The sequence below is a fragment of the Strigops habroptila genome, chromosome 3 (assembly GCF_004027225.2).
Source record: "Strigops habroptila isolate Jane chromosome 3, bStrHab1.2.pri, whole genome shotgun sequence".
NCBI lineage: Eukaryota > Metazoa > Chordata > Aves > Psittaciformes > Psittacidae > Strigops > Strigops habroptila.
Window position 1 is genome coordinate 66,417,000 of NC_044279.2, and position 19,445 is coordinate 66,436,444.

General features: G+C 47.8%; 1 protein-coding gene across 1 annotated transcript in view; it reads left to right on the forward strand.

Moving 5' to 3' along the window:
• SLC6A12 (solute carrier family 6 member 12) overlaps positions 1-19,445 on the forward strand; it is a 40,333-nt gene that overhangs the window by 10,191 nt on the left and 10,697 nt on the right. The window contains exons 3-12 of the mRNA XM_030479917.1: positions 2,869-3,003; positions 4,125-4,265; positions 5,728-5,815; positions 7,370-7,502; positions 10,394-10,528; positions 12,681-12,784; positions 14,029-14,153; positions 14,441-14,553; positions 15,059-15,196; positions 16,636-16,738. Of these exons, the coding sequence (XP_030335777.1) occupies positions 2,869-3,003; positions 4,125-4,265; positions 5,728-5,815; positions 7,370-7,502; positions 10,394-10,528; positions 12,681-12,784; positions 14,029-14,153; positions 14,441-14,553; positions 15,059-15,196; positions 16,636-16,738 (1,215 nt within the window). The remainder of the gene's footprint in view (positions 1-2,868; positions 3,004-4,124; positions 4,266-5,727; positions 5,816-7,369; positions 7,503-10,393; positions 10,529-12,680; positions 12,785-14,028; positions 14,154-14,440; positions 14,554-15,058; positions 15,197-16,635; positions 16,739-19,445) is intronic.

Consider the following 19,445-nt stretch of genomic DNA (forward strand, 5'->3'; position numbering starts at 1 on the left):
AATGGATGGGTGATTCAGCTCTAGTTCATCCCAGGTCTACCAAATTCCTGTCCCCTGTGCTGCTGCTGGAGTTTATCCAATTCAAGCAGGACTCAGTACATCTCATCTGAACCAAATGGGGGTTGAATAAAAGGGTGGTTAAACAAAATGGAATTGAGTTTTTCTTGAACCTGGGATGATTTTTAGCACATCCTCCAGTTTCCTTCTCTGATGTTTTGATGGTAGGCACTGGAGGCATCAAAAGCAAGTCAGACTGGCACAGGTTAGTAAACACTTGTGCTGCACCTCATTGAACAGCCCGTTCTGCAGTAAGACTTTGAGAGAGAAGTCATGGGTTTTGCATGGAAAATTTCTTCCTGAGCTCAGATGATATCTTTGCATAGTTTATGCCTATGGTAACTGGTTCAGTAGTCCTTGCAATTTGTATGCTAATTAGTGTAAGTGAAAAGGCTACTTTTGTTCATTTTAGATATCTATTGAATAAATTCTCCCCCCCCCCCCCCAACTAAACTGCTCTGGAATATCTAAGACTATGATGCAGAGGCCAACAAGTCTAGGCTTGGGAAAGATTAGGATGGGAGAGTCCTTCCTTCACAGATCCCACACTGCCTTTGCAGAAGATATGCTACTACTGTAGAAGGTACATTCCTCTCTCTAGGGCTCTAGGGAATCAAATGGCAACTCAGTTAGTACAGGACAAGGCACTGTGTTTCCCATGACACTCAAAGATATTCTCACCATCGGAAAAGTCCTTGAGAATGCAAAAAAGGGATTTTTCCACCTTTAAATCATAGAATCATAGAACGGTTTGGGTTGGAAAGGACCTTAAGATCATCTAGCTCCAACCCTCCTCCCATGGGCAGGGACACCTCACACTAGATGGCATTATTGTCGCTCCCTCTTTCCCCCCCAAACTGGATACTGCTGTCCTGTCACCTTTTTCCACTGTTAGATGTACTGAGATGGTTATAAAGCAGTAAAGACAGATGTCATAAAAACAACTGTGCTAACTTGCCGTAACGCAACCAAGTGTAAACTTATCCATGGCTGCACTTTCAAATCTGATCAAATTGCTCAGCATGCTGACCTTGTTATTGACTCATAAGGAAAGGGAGTCTGTTTCTGGGGGCTCTTTTCAGAGCTGAGTCTCCTCCAGTGGAGCAGCAAACTGGGGAGGAGATCGCAACTGGAATGGCAGCTGGTGACTGCTATGGGAAGGTTAAGAGACACAAGACAATAGAGATGTAAGAAAGTCCTCATTACTCAGAGACCAAAATGGATCAACTCTGGGACAAATGGTATCAGAGGAGAGAGCCTGGGACTTGCTGAAAGGCTCATCTGTGTGCAGGATAACAAAACTGTCTTGCAGATTTGGCATGCAGATAGATGACTTACAGCACTGAAAACAACAGCTGCCTCCAGGTCAGCACGTGCAGTTTCCATTCCCCGCTCTGCAAATCTGGACTGATGCTGTGAACCAGCATTCCACCCTCCGGCCCCAGGTCCCCTGCAGATACAGCACAGCTGTGTTTCCAAAAGGAAAGTTGGATGTTCCTTGTTATTGTAACATTGCTGGCTTAAAAACAAGGGGAAGTGTTCCTAGCTGCTAATTGTCACAGGAAGGAATTTCAGTGTGGATGCCTGTGCTGGCAGGGGAGGAGAGGGCCTGGGGGACAATATCTGGCACAGCTAAGGAAGGGGGCCCTCATCTTGGTTGCAAATAGCCGAGATGCTCTCCGAGCACTGGCAGTGGGAGGTACTCATGGCCAGAAGTTTACTGTATGGGGTGACAAGACCTCGACACTTGTTCCAGTGAGGAAGGCAATGGCCTTGGCCTGTTCGGAGGGAAGTGGAAGTGTGAAAACCTGCACTAATGATGGGAAGAAAGACTATGAGGTGATAGAATGAAGGTCAGAGGAGAAACCGTGATCTTGGGGCAGTTTTAAGCAGAACAGCGAAAATATTGGGTGTTTTTGTTTAGCAGAACCAAAAAGAAGGAATAAAAGTTCCAGACAGCTGAAGAGGGCATTAAACCTTATTTTTTTCTTTTGTTTTGCATTTTCTGATGCTTTGTTTTTGTTGGTCATTGTTTCTGGAAAAAACCACTCTCTCTGTCCTCTTCCTCTTCCATTTGATCAGGGATTATCTGAGGGCTAAGACATTTCTCTATATTTTAATGAAAATATAGAGACATTTCTCTATATTTTAATTTCTCTAAAGACATTTCTCTATATTTTAGACATTTCTCTATATTTTAATGAAAAATTGAATTTGAAGAGAGAAGTTAAACTTTTGCATTTTGAAAATACTGGAAGGGTACTGTGTTGCCTTGCCCTTCCTCTATTTCCATTGTTTTGGTGCAAACTGCTTTTCAAATTTGATGTGAAATACATCTCAAGCAAACTTATATGAGGGCAAATTTATTACTTACCAAGAAATGTCACCAGCCTCCAGGTTTGTATCCTGTGGGCAAGTGGGAGTTTGCTGTGACTCCCAGGAAAGGCAAAGCAAATGTGGTTATGTGAAACAAGGACTCCTTTTGCTTTGACTGACACCTGCTGAAAGGGGAATGAAGCAGGGACTGTCTTTTCTTAACCTCTTCCCCGACTACTCCTTATGTCTAGGTGTTGGCCAAGACCAAGTGCAGAAGTACTGCAGCAGCACAAGGCAGATCATGCTTGGTATTTTTTCCAAGAAATGATGGTGTTGGAGACCTTAGGGTTTTTTAGCAGAGGTTGTACAGTTAATTCAGGGAAATATTTCTGTTCATCTAGCTGATTCCAGCTGTGGCCCCAGGTACCTGGCAAGGGGTGGTGGGGATGAGCTTTTAAAGAGGTTTCTTAGGCAGCATCTTACCCCTCTCTGCAGGAGCCTTCCTCATCCCCTACCTCATCTTCCTCTTCACCTGCGGGATCCCCCTGTTCTTCCTGGAGACAGCGCTGGGGCAGTACACCAGCCAGGGAGGGGTCACTTGCTGGAGGAAGATCTGTCCCATCTTTGAAGGTAAGTCGACTTACTGGAATTCCTGGCAGCAGTTTCTAACAATTTGTGATGCAGAGACTTTTTTTGAAAAGTTAGTGGTTTTTTTTTTTCCCTCTTTCTCCTTTATTCTCCCTCCCTTTCTCTCTTTCCCTGCCTTGTTATCCCTCCTGGCAACTGCTGTATGTGCAGGGGCAGTGCCTTGATCCCCCCATGCATAACTGAGTATGTGGGATGCTGGCTGGAGGCTGTGCTGGTCCAGCTGAGCCACAGTCTGTTTAGAGAGGCTCAGAGACGGGGCGAGAGGAGAAGCAGGATGGCCAGCAAGCAGGAGGAGGAGGATAGATATAGTCCAGGAGAAATACTGAAGAGAAAAGAGAATGAGGAAGACTGGCTGGCTTATGGTGCTTTCCCTGTGATTGCTGTGCCCAGGGCTGCTGTGGCAGAATTTGCAGGCTGGTGTCCTGCAAACTAGGGGGGGAATCACGCACTGGTCTGACAGCCCAGAACTGGGCTGGGGTTGTGGTTAAGGCTCAGATATGAGAACCAAGACTCCTGGGGCCCAGGGAAAGGGTGTTTAATGGCACTGATACGTTAATGAATCTCACGTCCACAATTCTTCTGGCCAGAGGAGAGCTTATTATACCCACATTTTGCAGACAGCAATGGGCAGAAGCAGGACCCAAAGACCAGAGCTCAGCTTCTAAGTCTGTACTTTTGCCCCAATACCATACTTTATGCATGATGTATATCAGCTGTGAGAACATTTTTTGCCTGAGTCTTCCCAGAAGGAAGAAAGTCACCTACATTTCTTTTCTTTAGAAGCTAGATCTGGCTTTCCTGCAGGAGAGGCAGTGTAATACAGTGGCATGGTAGTGGTGAGAATAAAGTTTTGCCATCAGTGAAAGTTTTTCTCTCTGTTCCGCCATAGACCTGTCTAGAGATACCAACGTTTCCTGTCTGCATGCAAAGTCACAAAATCCTTTCTCTTTCCTTGAGGTAGGTCTTCCCTTGTTCTCTAGTGAGCCATATGGTTGGTGTTGCACCCTTCTTACCACAGCATGGTATATGTCTTTGGGGTTAAGCCTAATGTGTTGAGAGTTGGTTGGCAGCCCCATCCTCATCTCTTTTGCTTTCCTTCACAGGAGTTGGATATGCCTCACAAGTCATTGAGTGCTATCTGAATATCTACTACATCATCATACTGTCCTGGGCACTCTTCTACCTGTTCAGCTCCTTCACTGCGGTGCTACCGTGGGCCACCTGCAATAACCCCTGGAACTCAGGTACATCTTCCCTTGGTCAGCTTTCAGATCCTTCTCAATTCCCAGAAATTGTTTGAGTTTTACATCATAAAATATTTTTTATTCAGATAAAAAACTCTCATGAGCTGCAATGTGGTTAGGGACTTCTGCAAAAGCAACTGTCTTCATTCATCATGGGCAAGTGTCAGGAAGGCTGAGTGGTATGACCCTATGCCCAGCAGCAATAAAACTATTTCTGCATGGAAATGTTTTGGGAGTTGAGATTTCACTGAAAAATCTGCATTTTATGGCAAGTGAGAGAGGTAGGTGGGTTTGGAGCATTTTCAAGCCAATCTAGAGTCTTCCTCACATGGCAGGACTTCCCATTAGCTCTGGTACAACAATTTATCTTACAGTTCCCTTACTCTCCCCTACTCCATCAGAGTTCCTGGGACAGTTGCTGCCATGTACTGAACAGTTCCCTTTGTGCACTCAGCTTTTGGCTAAATCAGACCAAGCCTGCACTGGAGGATGTTGCCAGCACAGGTCTCCCAGTGCAGAAACCAGTAACACAAAGTTCTAAAGGCACTGTTTTTCTAGTCTAATCACATCCATACAAGCCTCTATACCATTACATTGGCCAGGGTTCTTATCTCCTCATGCCCACAATTCATAGAACTATGCCCAGCAGAAAATACCTGGTTTTGGTTTTGATCAAGGCACTTGGGCTGTGCCTGTGAAGAAGAAGTAGATGCACTGGAAAGAGCTTTGGTGTCAGCTCAGTTCCCTCCCCTTTTCCCTTGGGTCAGACAGTGAATTTCTGTGAGGTATTAGATTTCTCCCACCTCATGGGCCATTCACTCACAGCTTCCTCTGCCCCTTCACCCCAGAAGAAGTAATCAGCCTTTTAAGGAGTTGAAAGCCACAAGTGTTCTCTTAACAGGCAGAAGATTCCTAGCCACAGCTGGGCTTCCCTATTTTCCCAGTAGATTGTCTTTTGCTTGCCAAATGCAAGATGAGGTGCATTTCTTGGATGCATGGCCTCTCCTCTGTATTTAGTAATTTCATGCTATGTGACAAGGTTGGGGATGGAAGAGTGGAACATGAAGGCATCTGTGTGTGAGCATATGTATGCATGTGTGGAGAGGGAATGATGAGTGGTCTGGGAGGAGAATATGGTTTTCTATCCTGATTAGTGGCTATGTCTCAATAATCTATATTTTGCAGCCATCTGGTTTACATTTGGCAGGGAATTGCTCTCTCCTTCCCCTCTTCCTTTCTCAAAGCCCTCTGGCTACTGCTGGATTAGGATTCGTAGCTGGGGAGAGCCAGAGTTAATGAGATGCTTAATGAGATGCAAGAGTTTAATGAGATGCTCTATAACATAGGGAGAAGGATCTGTGTGTTGCCAGAGTGAGCGTTAGGGTAGGAGAGGAAGGAGCATCCCTCATGGAGGGGCCTTGGAGATTTCCTCTGGCTCATCAGATTACTGTTCTTTTGGTAGATCTCTGCGTGGACATTCTGAACCACTCCAGCCTGGACAACAGGACCTTGCCTGCAAACGTCACCTCTCCAATGATTGAGTTTTGGGAGTATGTGATTGATTTCCCTCTGTTCAGGCTCCTCTCTCATCCAAAGACAGCAGCTGTAGGACTATCCGGGTGGAGGGCTGTGCATCACTCTAGAACCTAGCAAGGTGCCACATGTCAGACCCAAACACAGGGAGCACAATGCACTGAGCTGCCAAGGAGGTTGGCATAGAACCCAGGGGCACGAGGACTAGATACAGCCCAAAGGCTGCTCGTACTGTGCCTGCCCAAGGGTGCTCGTGTGCACGTGTGCACAGGCATGTTCCCTTTCTGGCACTGAGGTGCCTGGGTGAACGTGGCCATGGAAAGAGGCATCAAGAGAAGATGAGGACTTGCTGTAAGCAGGGGGTACTTGTGTTGGGTGTTGCAGGCTACTGTTGGCAGACAAGCATGAGAGGCCAGGGCAGACTGAACAGTCCCTGTACAGTGAAACAAAAAGGGACAAAACTGCCTTTTCCCTTCCCTTCTTGGTGCCTTTTCTCTTCCCTTCTTGCTTGGTGCCTAAGGGAAGTGGTCCAACAGGCTGCTCAGGCTCATCCCTGGAGAGCAAGCATCCAAGGCGCATGTGTGAGGTGCCAGAGAGAGGCTTGGGGAGATTTGGTCATGGGGTTGGAGGCAATAAAACACCTCTGAGGGAGGGTCCTGCAGCAGGTCAGACAGTGTCCCAGAGAGGGTCATCACTGCAGCCTGGATAGGCTGAAATGGCTGTTGGGGCCACACTACCTGTCTCCACACTCAGCTGAGGAAGGTCTCATAAAGAAGAGGGGTGCCAGGGGCTCAGCTTCAGCAGTATTATTTTTTTCCCCCATTTATGGCTCCTAAAGTGCTTCTGAGCGGGCTGACTGCCCTTTGTCCCTTGCAGCCACCACCGGGCACATACAAGACACTATGAGCCCATGGGCACAGAAAGAGCCTGCACAATGCTGGACTCCCTATTCTTTGGACATACTGTTTACTGAGAGCTGTAACCCTTCTGAAATGATTGTTCAGGTTTTCTGTAGAGATTGCAAGGGCAAGGGGATCCTAAGGGGACTAGGTTGGAGAAGGATGTGCAGAAGAATCTTAAGTGTGCAGTTGGGTTTCTGGGGACTGCATGAGCTGCTGTTCTGAGCTCTCATGTGGCCCACCTTCATCATGGTGAGTCTTCAAGGAATGAGGCTGAAGCAAGGGCATGGGAACCATAAAGGCCATTTATCCTTATATATAGGGTGTCTATATTATATGGGGAGGCCAGAGAAAGAGCAGTGGCCATGGGATGATGATGGCATTGGTGGCCTGCTTTGGATTGAGTAGTGTCTGCTGGGAAGCTGCCAGGGTGGGGGAGCAATGGGGAGCAGGTGGTGATTTTGTGTTGCATGGGTTTGATGGGCATGGCTTCATGGGCTTGGAGAGTGGGAGGGTTTGGGCCAGCTACAGGACATGGTGGAGGAACATTAGCAGGAGCGACAGAGAGGGGAGTCCTGGGCAAATGTGTTGTGGATAATACGGTAAAGTTGCGTGTAGATGAGTGGGGTCTGGGGTGTTAATTCTTCTCTCCCTGTCCTTGGACACCGGCAGGAAGCGAGTCCTGGGGCTCACAGATGGTATTCACAAACTGGGCAGCCTGCGCTGGGAGCTGGCTCTGTGTCTCCTGCTGGCATGGATCATCTGCTACTTCTGCATCTGGAAAGGTGTCAAGTCCACAGGCAAAGTAGGAATGGAGACTGTCGTCCTGATCCATAAACCTCCTTGTATCCATCTTACATTTCTACCCTAATCTCTTCCTTTTCATGAAGTACAGGCAGGAGGCACAGACCACCAAAGTCAAACCTAAAACCTGGTGGGGCCATACTGGTTTGCACCAGTTGTGTTGGACCCATAAAAGGAAGAATAAAAGAGTAGGTCAAGCAGGGAGGGGAGAACAGGGAAAGACCTGGGAACTGAGGGGAGTCTTGGGTCACCTTTTCCCTTGCAGATATGCACAGTGGCTGATAGATACTCCCCAAGTGCCCTCAGAAATCATCCACTCACCAGTATGTTGTCCTGGTGTGGCTTGCTGGTGTTTTTAACAAGATCCTCTGCAGTGGCAAACTGCCTATTCCTGGCAATAATTAAACACTCACAAAAAATAGACAAGCTGCTGCCTGTAACCAGCTCAGTGAATAGACAATATATCTCTTCTGCTTTCTTATCCTGCAAAATACTTGGGGTGGGAGAGATGTCTTTGTGCTCTCCTTTGTACTCTTCCTGGCTCTCCAGATTTTGGCTCAGCCAATCACTTTCTGCATTTTGCAAGAGAGGCTGGAGCCAGTGCTCCCCCCTGATGTTGATCCCATGGATCTGGTGGACTGGTTATCGTTCTGGAGTAAGTGTGTGATGCCTTGGGGTGGGTGTTAGGGATGCCGCTATGGCCTTGGCTTGTTCAGGACCTCCTTGCTTCCTGGAGCTGCAATGAGATGGGTGAGTCATTAATCATGGTTGGGTCTTGTGGGCATCCAGAGCATGTCTCAATAGCAACGGGAGGGGAAACAATTTCTGCAACAGACTTCTTCCTTCAAAGCACTATCACTACTACTGGCAGATGTTCCCTGTAGTACTGGACACCTGTGTTTCGATGTCAAATCCCATCTCTCACCTTAAAACTGCACTGTGTACCCATTTTAACAGAGCAAGACAATAGCTTGCTCTGCTCAGTAGGTTTCTCCCAGTCCTTGCTGATGACTGGCTCTTGCTGTTCACCATTTCTCAAGGAGAGAGAGCCAGACTCCACATCTATGGGGAGAGGGGATGCTCCACATTTTAAATCTTAAATCTCCGATGCTCCCAGCACCACGCAAAGGAGAGACTCAGTGAAAGGGACTGAGAGCTGAGGGGAACCTGGGATGACTTAATTACTCTTCTGTGCAGCTCAAACAGCCTCTCAGACCCAATCTCCCATCATCAGAATGATACCTTTTGTAAAGATGGCACTGTGGTATTTAAACCAGGGAGCATCAGAAGGAAGAAAAGCCTTCTGTGTTCCCAGGAAAACCATTCCAGCTACTTACATGCACTCACTGTTTCCTCTCACTTTCTGGTCTGATTTTGCCAAACCAAATCAGCCCAACCAGGCTCATTGAAATTCTTTAGCTTTCTCCTTGTGCAGAGCTTGCCTGGGAGCACAGAAGGTTTTTCCATCACCAGTTGTTTGGATACAGGGATTATTTTATACCAGCCAGATGTTATAGATGTGGTGCAGCAATACACAGTGGCTTTTTCTATCCTGAGGCATACTACAGGTCAGACAGGTTAGCTGTCTCCTCTGCAGCTAGTAATTTTGAGTTCTACAGGGGCACTGGCGAAAAAATCAGCTCCTTCCTTCTTTTCCTCACTGACTATGTAATAGGATAAGCAGTAGGGAGGTTCCAGGGATTCTGAGTAGATGTATAATTTTGTTCAGGAGCTGCAGAGTAAACAGGATGTTGTGCTTGCCTGAGAGGCTGCTCTAATCTGATAACTCTGCCAGACCCTTGTGTTTATGCTTCCGTGGTTTAAGGAGTCCAAACTTACAGAAACAATAGCCACCTCAGGAACATAATTTCAAATAACTCCATGAAGACTCCATTTTCTTTAAAAGCCTTTTTTATTCGTTTTGCCCACTCTTGTGCTCTTTCCATGTTTCCTTTCCTCGTGCATTCAGCTGATGTGTATAAATGTTCCCCAGAAGTGATTTCTGAAGGTAGATTTTAGTACTTGTGCCAAAAGCGCTCGCATTCTCATTCAATTGGGGAACAGCAAAAGCACCACATACTGTGACTTATTTGACCAATTATCACTAAGCAGAAAAAATGTCATTTTAGGCCTCTCACTATGAATCCACAGAGTAAACAAGCCTTCACATTACTTTGATGAATTTTAATAATGAATAAATGTTAGGAAGTCACAACTTGCTCATGGATATTTTGCAAATAGAAAAAAACCCCAAACTGTTACATTAGGCAAGAGGTTAGAGATGATTAATTCTACTGTAATGTTTATTTACATCACACACAAGAAGAAGTAAAAAGAAGGTTTTACAAAAATAATGGTCTATATTTTCTTCAAAGGCTTTGAGGTGCCCCCATTTACCTGTGAGCTCAGAGGCATTGAAGGGATGAGAGAGCTGCATGAGCACCCCTGGAAATGGCACCCCTCAGAGGTGTCTCAAATTGGGCCACAAAAGTCCCTATTTAATTTGGCAAACTCTTGCTGAGAATAGGACGATTTTAATAACTCCTCATTAAAACTCAGTGACAGGAAGAGATCTGCGTTTCTTCTGCAGCTCTAGAAAGATGAAGAGAACAGCTGGAGAGCAGGGAAATTACACTGACTGGAAAGAGAAAATAAAGCAGAGCAACCAGTGACAGAGCCTTGGGTGAGGACCAAAATGTAGATTAACTAAATCACTGGTGACATGTAACCTTGATTAATTTCTTTCCCACCCCTCTTCTACATTACCAGTAGCAGCTATAGCCAACACCAGCGTCCAGGGACATTTGCCAGGGTGGGGGCCTGCAGACAGGATGAGATGATGCCTTCACCCCCTTCCTGCTGACCCTCTCTCCTGTTTTCTTATGCCCGCAGGTTGTTTACTTCACTGCCACCTTCCCTTATGTGATGCTCATCATCCTGTTGGTGCGAGGAGTCACGCTGCCGGGTGCTGCTGAGGGGATCATCTTCTACCTGAAGCCAGACATTTCCAGGCTGGCAGACCCACAGGTGGGTGGTGGTCAGGCACATGCTGGCCACAGGAGGGTTTCCAGCACCCTGGCCCCTGCATCTCCTGCCAGCTGAGCATCTAGCTCTCTTTGGAAGGAGACTGGCGAACCAGTGAGATCCCCTTAAGAGACCTGAGAGGGGTCTAGTCCTCCTGCACAGCACAGCCTTTTTGCTGGTGTGTCTGCAGCATATGGGCATATTAGGTAATTTCAGCAAACCAGAAGAGTATATGAAATATTCAGCATGTAACAGATGGTTTTGCTGGGTCTTAAATGCACATAATTGAGGAAAGGGTAGGGGAAATAACCTACTGCTTTTGGGGGTTTTTTTGGCCTGGTTAGCACTTTGGCTCCAACTGCCCCCCATGCTCAGGCCCCCTGTGCTCGCAGAGACCAAATGCACATGGGTAACATGGGCTGTGCCCCAGCTGGGCAGCAGGTTCCCTTCACCCATCCCGGGGGCTTGTCCCACCTGCCTGGGTAAGGGGCTTGCCAAAGGGTCAGCCCCTAACACTGCTCATTGGAGCTCGTGGAAACCCCTGTGGCATGGAAGATGCTGCGTACCCAAGGAGGACCAGTCCAGATTAGGGCAGAAGGTGCAGCCAAACCCAGGATATGCAAGGTAGCCCAAGCTGTAGGAGGCAGGCAGCACTCTTGGGGGCTGCACAGGGCAGGCAGCAGGACCCGCCTTGGAACATCGTGTCAGCATGGTCTGCTACATTACCTTTATGTAGCAGCAGGTTGCTTCCCTTCCCAATGTGGGCTCAGCAACGCTGTGCAGGCTGCCTCTGCCATCCCAGGGAGGTGTTAATGCAGACCCTCCCCAGAAGAGCGTTTAAATGACACTGCTGGTAATTATTCCCCCTCTGAATCTTTTCATGGAGGCAGCCACACAATATGCTTAGCCCACAGACTTTGCTTACCTCCCGCATCTTCCCAGATGGCCAAAGCCCCAACTGCTCCCAAGCCAGCTGCCAAGCACACTGTCTTCCTCCAAATGGCTTTCAGATGCAATTATGTGTTGCCAATACAAAGTTTGTGGTGCGCCGAATGCGAAGAGCCAGCTGAATGAAAACGGCATTTAAATATCAAAATAAATAACAGGCAGGTGACTGGGCTTGAGTGTGTTTTGTTCATGGTCAGGGCTTATTCACTGGAAACCTCCCTATCTTTCACAGCCTAACTAAAGCTGACATGGTCTTTCCAGGCTGCTGCAACCCAGCATAGCAGGAAGGAGAGCTCCTATTGAATTTAGGCAGAATGTGGGGCTTTGATGTAAAGCAGGATGTGTGCCTGTGCCTGGAGGGCTCCCATGTATGTGCCTATCTGTGAGAGACCCGTGTAAATTTAAGTAGCAATGCCTGGGCTGGGATTTTCTGAAGTCTGCAAAATTGCAGCTGCCTGGATGTTTGTGGCTGGGGCTTCTTAGAGGAAAAAGGGAGTGAGAGGAACACACAGACAAACAAAAGGTGGGCTGTTTTCCTGTCTGCCTGCTAACTCACAGCTCAGGGTTCTCTCTGGGAGGGTAAGAGTTTTGCCCATAACACATGGAGAGAAGGGACTCCTCCATGGAGGAGAGGGCAGGAGCAGCAGCAAACAACCCCACTCAGCTTTTCCCATGCAATGAGAGAGCAAAGGGGAACCTGGGTGCACGACACCCCACTGGCCTGAAATCTCTCAGCCTGGAGTTATTCTGCCCTTCATCCACACTGTGGCCTCAGAGATGTGGGGAACTAGTTTGGGGAGCAGGGAAAGAATATATTGATCACACAAAGGACTCGCTGGCCCTCATTTGGGACAATTCACCAGTGTGAACCCTGAGCCATGTAGGGACTACAGACAGCTGCAGTGTCAACTTCAGTCAGAGCTGTGCTACCAGGCAGGCTTCTCCATGCAGAAAGGCACAGGATGGAGAAGTGGTGTTACTTTGAGTGAGATGTGAAAATACGGTCCCTTAAGAGGCTTTTCCTGGAGGATTTTCAGTCCTATAGCTCAGTCGTCCCAGAGAGATATCACAGTTTCTGCATCCACTGAGCCCCTCTCTGTCTCATGGAGTTTGTTCTGCATGGATGGAGGGGTTGTTGCTAGAGAGGGCACAGCCATTTGTCTGTTTTATAGCCAGGTCTGGAGACCACTGACCTTCTCTGTTCCAGGTCTGGATGGATGCGGGCACTCAGATCCTCTTCTCTTATGCCATCTGCCAGGGGTGCCTGACAGCTCTGGGCAGCTACAACAAATACACCAACAACTGTTACAGGTAAGAGCCGCCTGGACTCCTTGTATCCTTCTAGAAATGTGCTGAGATACACAGCACAGAGCTGCATTTGAGGCAGGCTCCGTCCACAGGGGAGACTTTGGGTCATGCTGCTTTGACTAACAAGCTGCTTAGATTGTGGAAGCTGCAGAGGCCAAAGCGTAGGATGGAGAGTGGCTGAGGGAACACAGGGGCTCCAGAAAATGGCTTTAGTAATGCTCTCCCCCACGAGTCAGCCTGGAAATGGGAGAGATTGGAGGAGGGGGAGGTTTGAAAATGGAGAGTGCCTTCAGCCACTGTGGAGACACCACGGGCTATTTCGACAGGGGGAGTGCTCAGGGGTGGCATGGCCAGCTTTGCTGTCACTTGCTAGGCAGGGGAGATGGTGCAAAGATGATGGCTGGGCCCTCTGTCTGCAGTGCTTTACTACCACCAGGGTAATGTACTGCCAGTGGCATTTCTATCCTATCAAGGAGATTAATCGAGTCTGCCTGGCCTCCTCCTGGCCCTTGAATTACAGATCTATATTATCCGTGGCCTGAGCTGGAGCTCAGTGAAGCCATCAGGACCATTTCTGACACCTTCCACAGAGCCCCAAGGAGCAGGAAATTTGTTATTCCTTCATGTATTGCTCCAGCATAGATGCGAAAATGTAATGGTGCTTGAGAGACATTAATCATCTCTCCTCTTCTGTTCTCCAATAGGTGCTGCCAAAGCTGTTGGTCAGGCAATTAATACTTTTCTCTGTCTTTCCCAAAATATATCTGCCACCAATGGAGTGGTGCACTGACACCTCCCTTTAATACCTTAGGTGCCTTGGACTGACAGCTTGCTCTGGGTGGCCCACATGCCCCTCTTTCTTGACTATGTTTATTTTTGCAGCCACTTCCCTTTCCTTATTTTCTATTTTCCTCACTTTCTCTGGGTTTTTTCTTATTCTCTCAACTCCTGTCAACTTTTTTGTTGCCATGACTCTATGTATATCATGGCATCCCATTCACAAGCCACTGGTGGTGCCCTGTCTCTGTGCCATGCATAGTCCTATAACTCTTGAACAGTGGGGTACAAGGTAGGTAGGCTTGGTTTTGGCTCTGTTCTCAGCTTTTTACTTCTGAGGGAGTTCAAAAGCAGCATTGCTGTTCCTCGGTCCATGCTGTCTGACTGCGGAAGGTAGGTAGAGACATGATCCCAGGTGGACCCATTCTGCAGTTGGAAACATTGATTTCTCTCTGGTCTCCCCCCTGCAGGGACTGCATCATGCTCTGCTTCTTGAACAGTAGCACCAGCTTGGTTGCTGGCTTTGCCATATTCTCTGTGTTGGGCTTCATGGCTCGAGAGCAGGGTGTACCCATTGCAGAAGTGGCTGAATCAGGTAGGTTTTTCCATGAGACTTCAGGGTCAAGGCAAAACAGAAAGTCTGAAGGGGAGGGGGCTTTTCAGAAATGAATCCCAGGATGTCATATGCGTCTCTATCAGTATGGGTGTCTGCGGCGAGGTCTGCAGGACCAGTGCTTCCCAACACAGCTTTCAGCCCTGTGTGGGCAAAGAGCTGTGGTGATATGAGCTTTGAAGCAGTATGTGACTCACTCTGTAGCACAGTGTGTTGGTGGCAGGTGATGGTGTGGGGGGCACACATGGTCATCCTGTGGTCTGTTGCAGGTCCTGGCCTGGCTTTCATAGCATATCCAGCGGCAGTAACAATGATGCCTGTGTCTCAGCTCTGGTCCTGCCTCTTCTTCCTCATGCTGATCTTCTTGGGACTGGACAGCCAGGTACAGCAAAAGCCCCTCCTCATCTAACATATACAAAGGGTGTGCTTGATGTTAGGGCTGAGCTGTGCACCCACAGTCACCTGGCTCCCTTTAGCTTCACATGGCAGGAGGAGCTTCCCTCTGTCACAAGGGTTCCTTGTGCCATCTCAGTGCTTCCTCGCTCTGCTCAGGGGGCACAGTCCTCCCCTTGCCTCCCCATCACTTGGTCATTCCTGCTGTGCAGTAGCATGCTCTGTTGGGTTTGACACAATTTCTTGTACAGCTCACAGTTCATCCCCCCCATAGGGCTGTACTTATTACCCCTTTGGTCTGCAGCTCCAGAGGAGAGCTTAGTGATATATTGGGCTGTATTTGGGTTGCTAGCAGCTGCAGCTGGCCTTTGGCGGCAGCAAGAGAGACAAAAAGAGAAAACAAAAAGAAATAAGGATTTGGGTGGATGGAGGAAAAAAGGACAGCGAGAGGGGAAGGGGAAACACTGATTTTTCTGACCTGTCTTCTTCTGCAGTTCGTCTGTGTGGAAAGCATGGTAACAGCTCTTATTGACATGTTCCCGGGAGTGTTTCGGAAGAAGGGGCGTCGGGAGCTGCTGATCCTGGCCATTGCAGTCATATGCTACTTGCTGGGCTTATTGCTGGTCACTGAGGTAAGAAAGGAGTAGCTGGGGTATCCAGCCACACACCAGGAAGCCTGATAGACTGCTCTGGAGGAGTGGGTAGAGACAGCTAGCTCATCTTTGATGCTGTTGATTGTCTTTCATTTCTAATGCATTAGCTGGCGTCTCTCACAGCTGGTGTTGCTTTTACCCTGTGTGATGCTAGTGTACTCGCTGTATAACTGAGCCTTCCAGAGAGATGGTCCCGCAGCCCAGAGAGGCTGCCTGACATACAGCTTTGTGCAAATACCAGGCCTGGTGGCTAAAACAAGCTGAGCAACACAAGCAGAAGCTTTTCTAAGGGCAGCAATCATTTGCTGGCTGCTTTCCACAAGAAGCACAGCAGCAGGAGGGGAGGCTGGGGATAATGGCTGCTCTGTAACCCTGCCTGAGCCAGTGGGAAGCCTGAGATCCTTGGCACCAGGAGGAGCAGAGCTGTGTTGGAGCAGTGCTATGTGCGTAGTGTTTGACCTGCTTTGCAGCTAAAAACCAAGCACTTCTTCTTGCACAATGGTGTGCTGTGCTGCACTGTGCATGCACCCCTTGGGCAGGGGTCTTAGCGCTCCTCTGTGTTGCCTCCATGTGCTGTGTAGTGACAGATAATTCCTGCTCAACCTCTCAGGCACTAGTGGCTGAATGATCCTCCAACAGGATCCTGGCTCAGGGTTTGCTGAAGGCAGCTCCCACTGCTGTTGACAGAGCTTGGAGGGAAACTGAGTTAAGGATTCCCATAGCTATTGCATGCCCCTTTGCATGGAGGCATCTACTCCCATCATTGCAGGATGTCACCTTATATGTGGTAGGATGAAGGAGTAGCTGCACTGCTACTCTGGCAGTGTTTAGAGCCCTTCAGCACTATTTGAAAGCATCTGCTTGGCTTGTATTGGAGGGGCTTTCTCTTTTGAGAAAACACAAAAAGGTATGAGAGAGGAGTCATCCACTGTCCTGTAGATATAGTTGATGACAACTATGAGGGCTCTGCTTGAACGCAGAGGCAGCAGGGGAACCACATGCCTCTACCATTGCAGGGCTTGGACCCTGAGCAATAGGTAAAGATGGATGCAGCTAGCATGAAGTATCTGAATGTCTTGACCCTCTTTGGGTGCCAAGTTCTGCACTGCTACATGGTATTTTGAAATGATGCTTGAAATTTGGTAACTGGTTTAAAGCAAGCGAACAAACTGGTTCCTGCTCCTATGGACACAGAAACCAGCCTAGCCAGCAGTATCGTAAAACACTCATGAAATGCTCTCCTGCCACCAGGCCTGACTGTCTTTTTGGAACAAAGTGTGGGCTGACCCAAGAGAAAGCTCTTTTTCTCCTGCCTGCTCTAGATGCAGTGTTTCTGCTGTTATTCCGCTCGCCTCAGTCATTTTTCCCTGACATGGAATAGTTCTGCCATGACTTTCTCTTCTCTATCTCTTCAAAAGGGTGGCATGTACATCTTCCAGCTCTTTGACTACTATGCTGCCAGTGGCACGTGCCTGCTCTTCCTGGCCATTTTTGAGGCCATCTGCGTAGGATGGGTGTATGGTAAGTGAAGGACAAAAACCTGTGTTGCTCTTTCTCAAAGCAAGGATAGGGTGTTGAGAAGTAGAAATGGATAGAAAAAATCTTTAGGGGGCAAAGAAATTCTGTAATTACCCTCTTTCGTGTCCAATTTCTATTGTGTTTACTTGCAATGTTTCTTAATTGCTCCACATTTGGAGTAGGAATGGTTTTTCCCTCTCTGAAGTTTCCTCATGTTGAACTACCTTGCTGCTCTGCCCATCTGCCCTTTAAATTAGAAAATGAGCTATGGAGAAGTGACTGCTGTTCTTTGGCCTCTGTTACTGTCTGCTTATGTTGTGCCTTTAGTTTAGTCCTGTCAGTTGATTTAACACTAATTGCTGGGATGCAGACTTGCTGTGTGTTACTTCTGCAACGATACACGCTTCCTGTTTGCATGGGCTGTGATGGCACTCTTAAAAGGTGGGACTGCTTTGGCTGTCAGTGAAGCCTGTAACTAAAGTACTCAGGAGCAGGATCAAACTGAGCTTCATGAACTATCAGAAGGAAACCAAGTACTTTCTAGTCTGTGCATTAAGGAGAGTATCCTGTGATATAGAATCATAGAATCAACTGGGTTGAAACAGACCTTTAAGATCATCAAGTCCAACCTTTACCTTTACTATCCTACAGGAGATCTCTTCCTGAGCACACAGGCTGCAGTTCATCTCCTTGAAGCTCACATTGAGAGTGGTGGTTTTCAGGGAAAGGGTCTAGTTGTGTGTGATGCAGATCAGCTGCTCTCTCTCCTTTGCTTCATGGAGTTAGAGGAGCTCAGTGCCTGTAAGGATCATACAAAGCTGTAGTAAATGTCAGCTAAGATTAGACTCTCAGTATCCCACAATCATGCATCTGCTGGCTCCTAGCTACACCAAGCAGTGTGGCTATCCTAACCCAAGATAAAAATTGCAGGCATGAGCACCATGTTGTGTCTCTTTTGATGGCCTGAGTGGACACTCAGTAAGGAGTAAAATAGCAGAAAAGTTAGCAATGATACTTTCTGTGAATATTCTTCCAGCTTCTAACAACTTATTATAGAACCATAGAATGGTTTGGGTTGGAAGGGACTTCTAAAGGTCACCTAGTCCATCCCCCTGTCATGGCGGGATGGCATCTTTCACTAGACCAGGTTGCTCCAAGCCCCGTCCAACCTGCTCTTGAACGCTTCCAGGGATGGGGCATCCACAACGTCTCTGGGCAACCTGTTTCAGTGTCTCACCACCCTCATAGTGAAGAAATTCTTCTTTCTATCCAAACTAAATCTACCTTCTTTCAGTTTAAAACTGTTATGCCTTGTCCTGTCACTGCAAGCCCTAGTAAAAAGTCTCACTTTGTCCTTTTTACAATCCCCACCACGATACTGTCTCACTAGAACCTTTTCTTCTCTGGGCTGAACAACCTCAGCTCTCTCAGCCTTTCTTCACAGGACAGGTGCTCTAGCCCCCTGATCATTTTCATGGCCCTCCTCTGGACCCACTCTAGTAGGCCCATGTCTGGGGGTCCCAGAGCCAGATGGAATACTCCACTTGTTGCACGGGGATTCCCAAAGCCAGAAGTAAAATCTGTTTATTTCCTCTGTGTTATTTTCCCATTTGACCAAGGTAAGCTTTTATCATCCACAGAATGCTGCAGGAAGGAACTCCATGGTCAGGTGTTGTGTGAGGAGCCACTCTCTTTTCCTTGTTATGAATCTGTCACCTGCTAATTTCATTTGGTGCCACCTTTGTCCTATTTTAGAAGAGACAGTGAACAGTCAGCCCCTGTGTGCTTTCTTTGGTGCTTAGTTTTATAGATGTTGCATTGGCTGTAGTGCAGTTGCTGACGAAAGGGTTATCAGTTTCTCCAAATGCTTTATCTACAGCAGGAGCCAATTGCTAGTCTGCATGGACTTCTCTCTTACTGAAGTGTTAGCAGGTCCAGCTGCTTAGGCTTGACCTCCGGGAATGCAAAAAGAGCAGATCTGTAACAGAGATTTATTCTACAGAGATGTCCTGCAGGGGAAGCTCACCTGAGAGCTTGCAATACCATACCGTGGCTAGACTTTAATGACTTACCTTCTACCCAGTCCCTGGGGAATTCACAGGGGGATGGAGATTCCCATCCATCTGTGACAAGGCTTCATCATCACCATGCTCCGTTACATTAAACTGCATCCCTGACAGTGTTCAAGGTCAGGTTGGGCAGAGCCTTGGGCAACATGGTCTAGTGTGAGGTGTCCCTGCCCATGGCAGGGGGGTTGGAACTAGGTGATCTTAAGGTCCTTTCCAACCCAAAGTATTCTATGATCTATGATTATGCTTTATTGTATCCTCCCCCTGCCACATGCCTTTATGGTCACACAGGCTACATGCCTTTCTGACAGCACATGGAGAGGAGCAATGCAAACAACGAGTAGCAGGAGAGGTGATGTTGCCCCAGCAGCCTGTAAGGGAGACGGAGCAACTGGGGACTGAGAAATGGCCCTTTCTCTCACCACCATGGGTTCATTTTTTCCCTTTTGTTTTTTTTCCCTCTTGATGTTCTGCTTTGCATCCTTTCAGCTGATTCTGGTCCTAAATGTACTCAGAGGGCCAAGGTGAGGCATCTTAATGGAAAAAACAGTGCCTGGTGCCAACTGATGTTTTTTTCCCCAGCCTCAGAGTTGGCAGGGCTGAGTCTCTTGCTTACACTGTGAAGAATTACAGCATTTTGG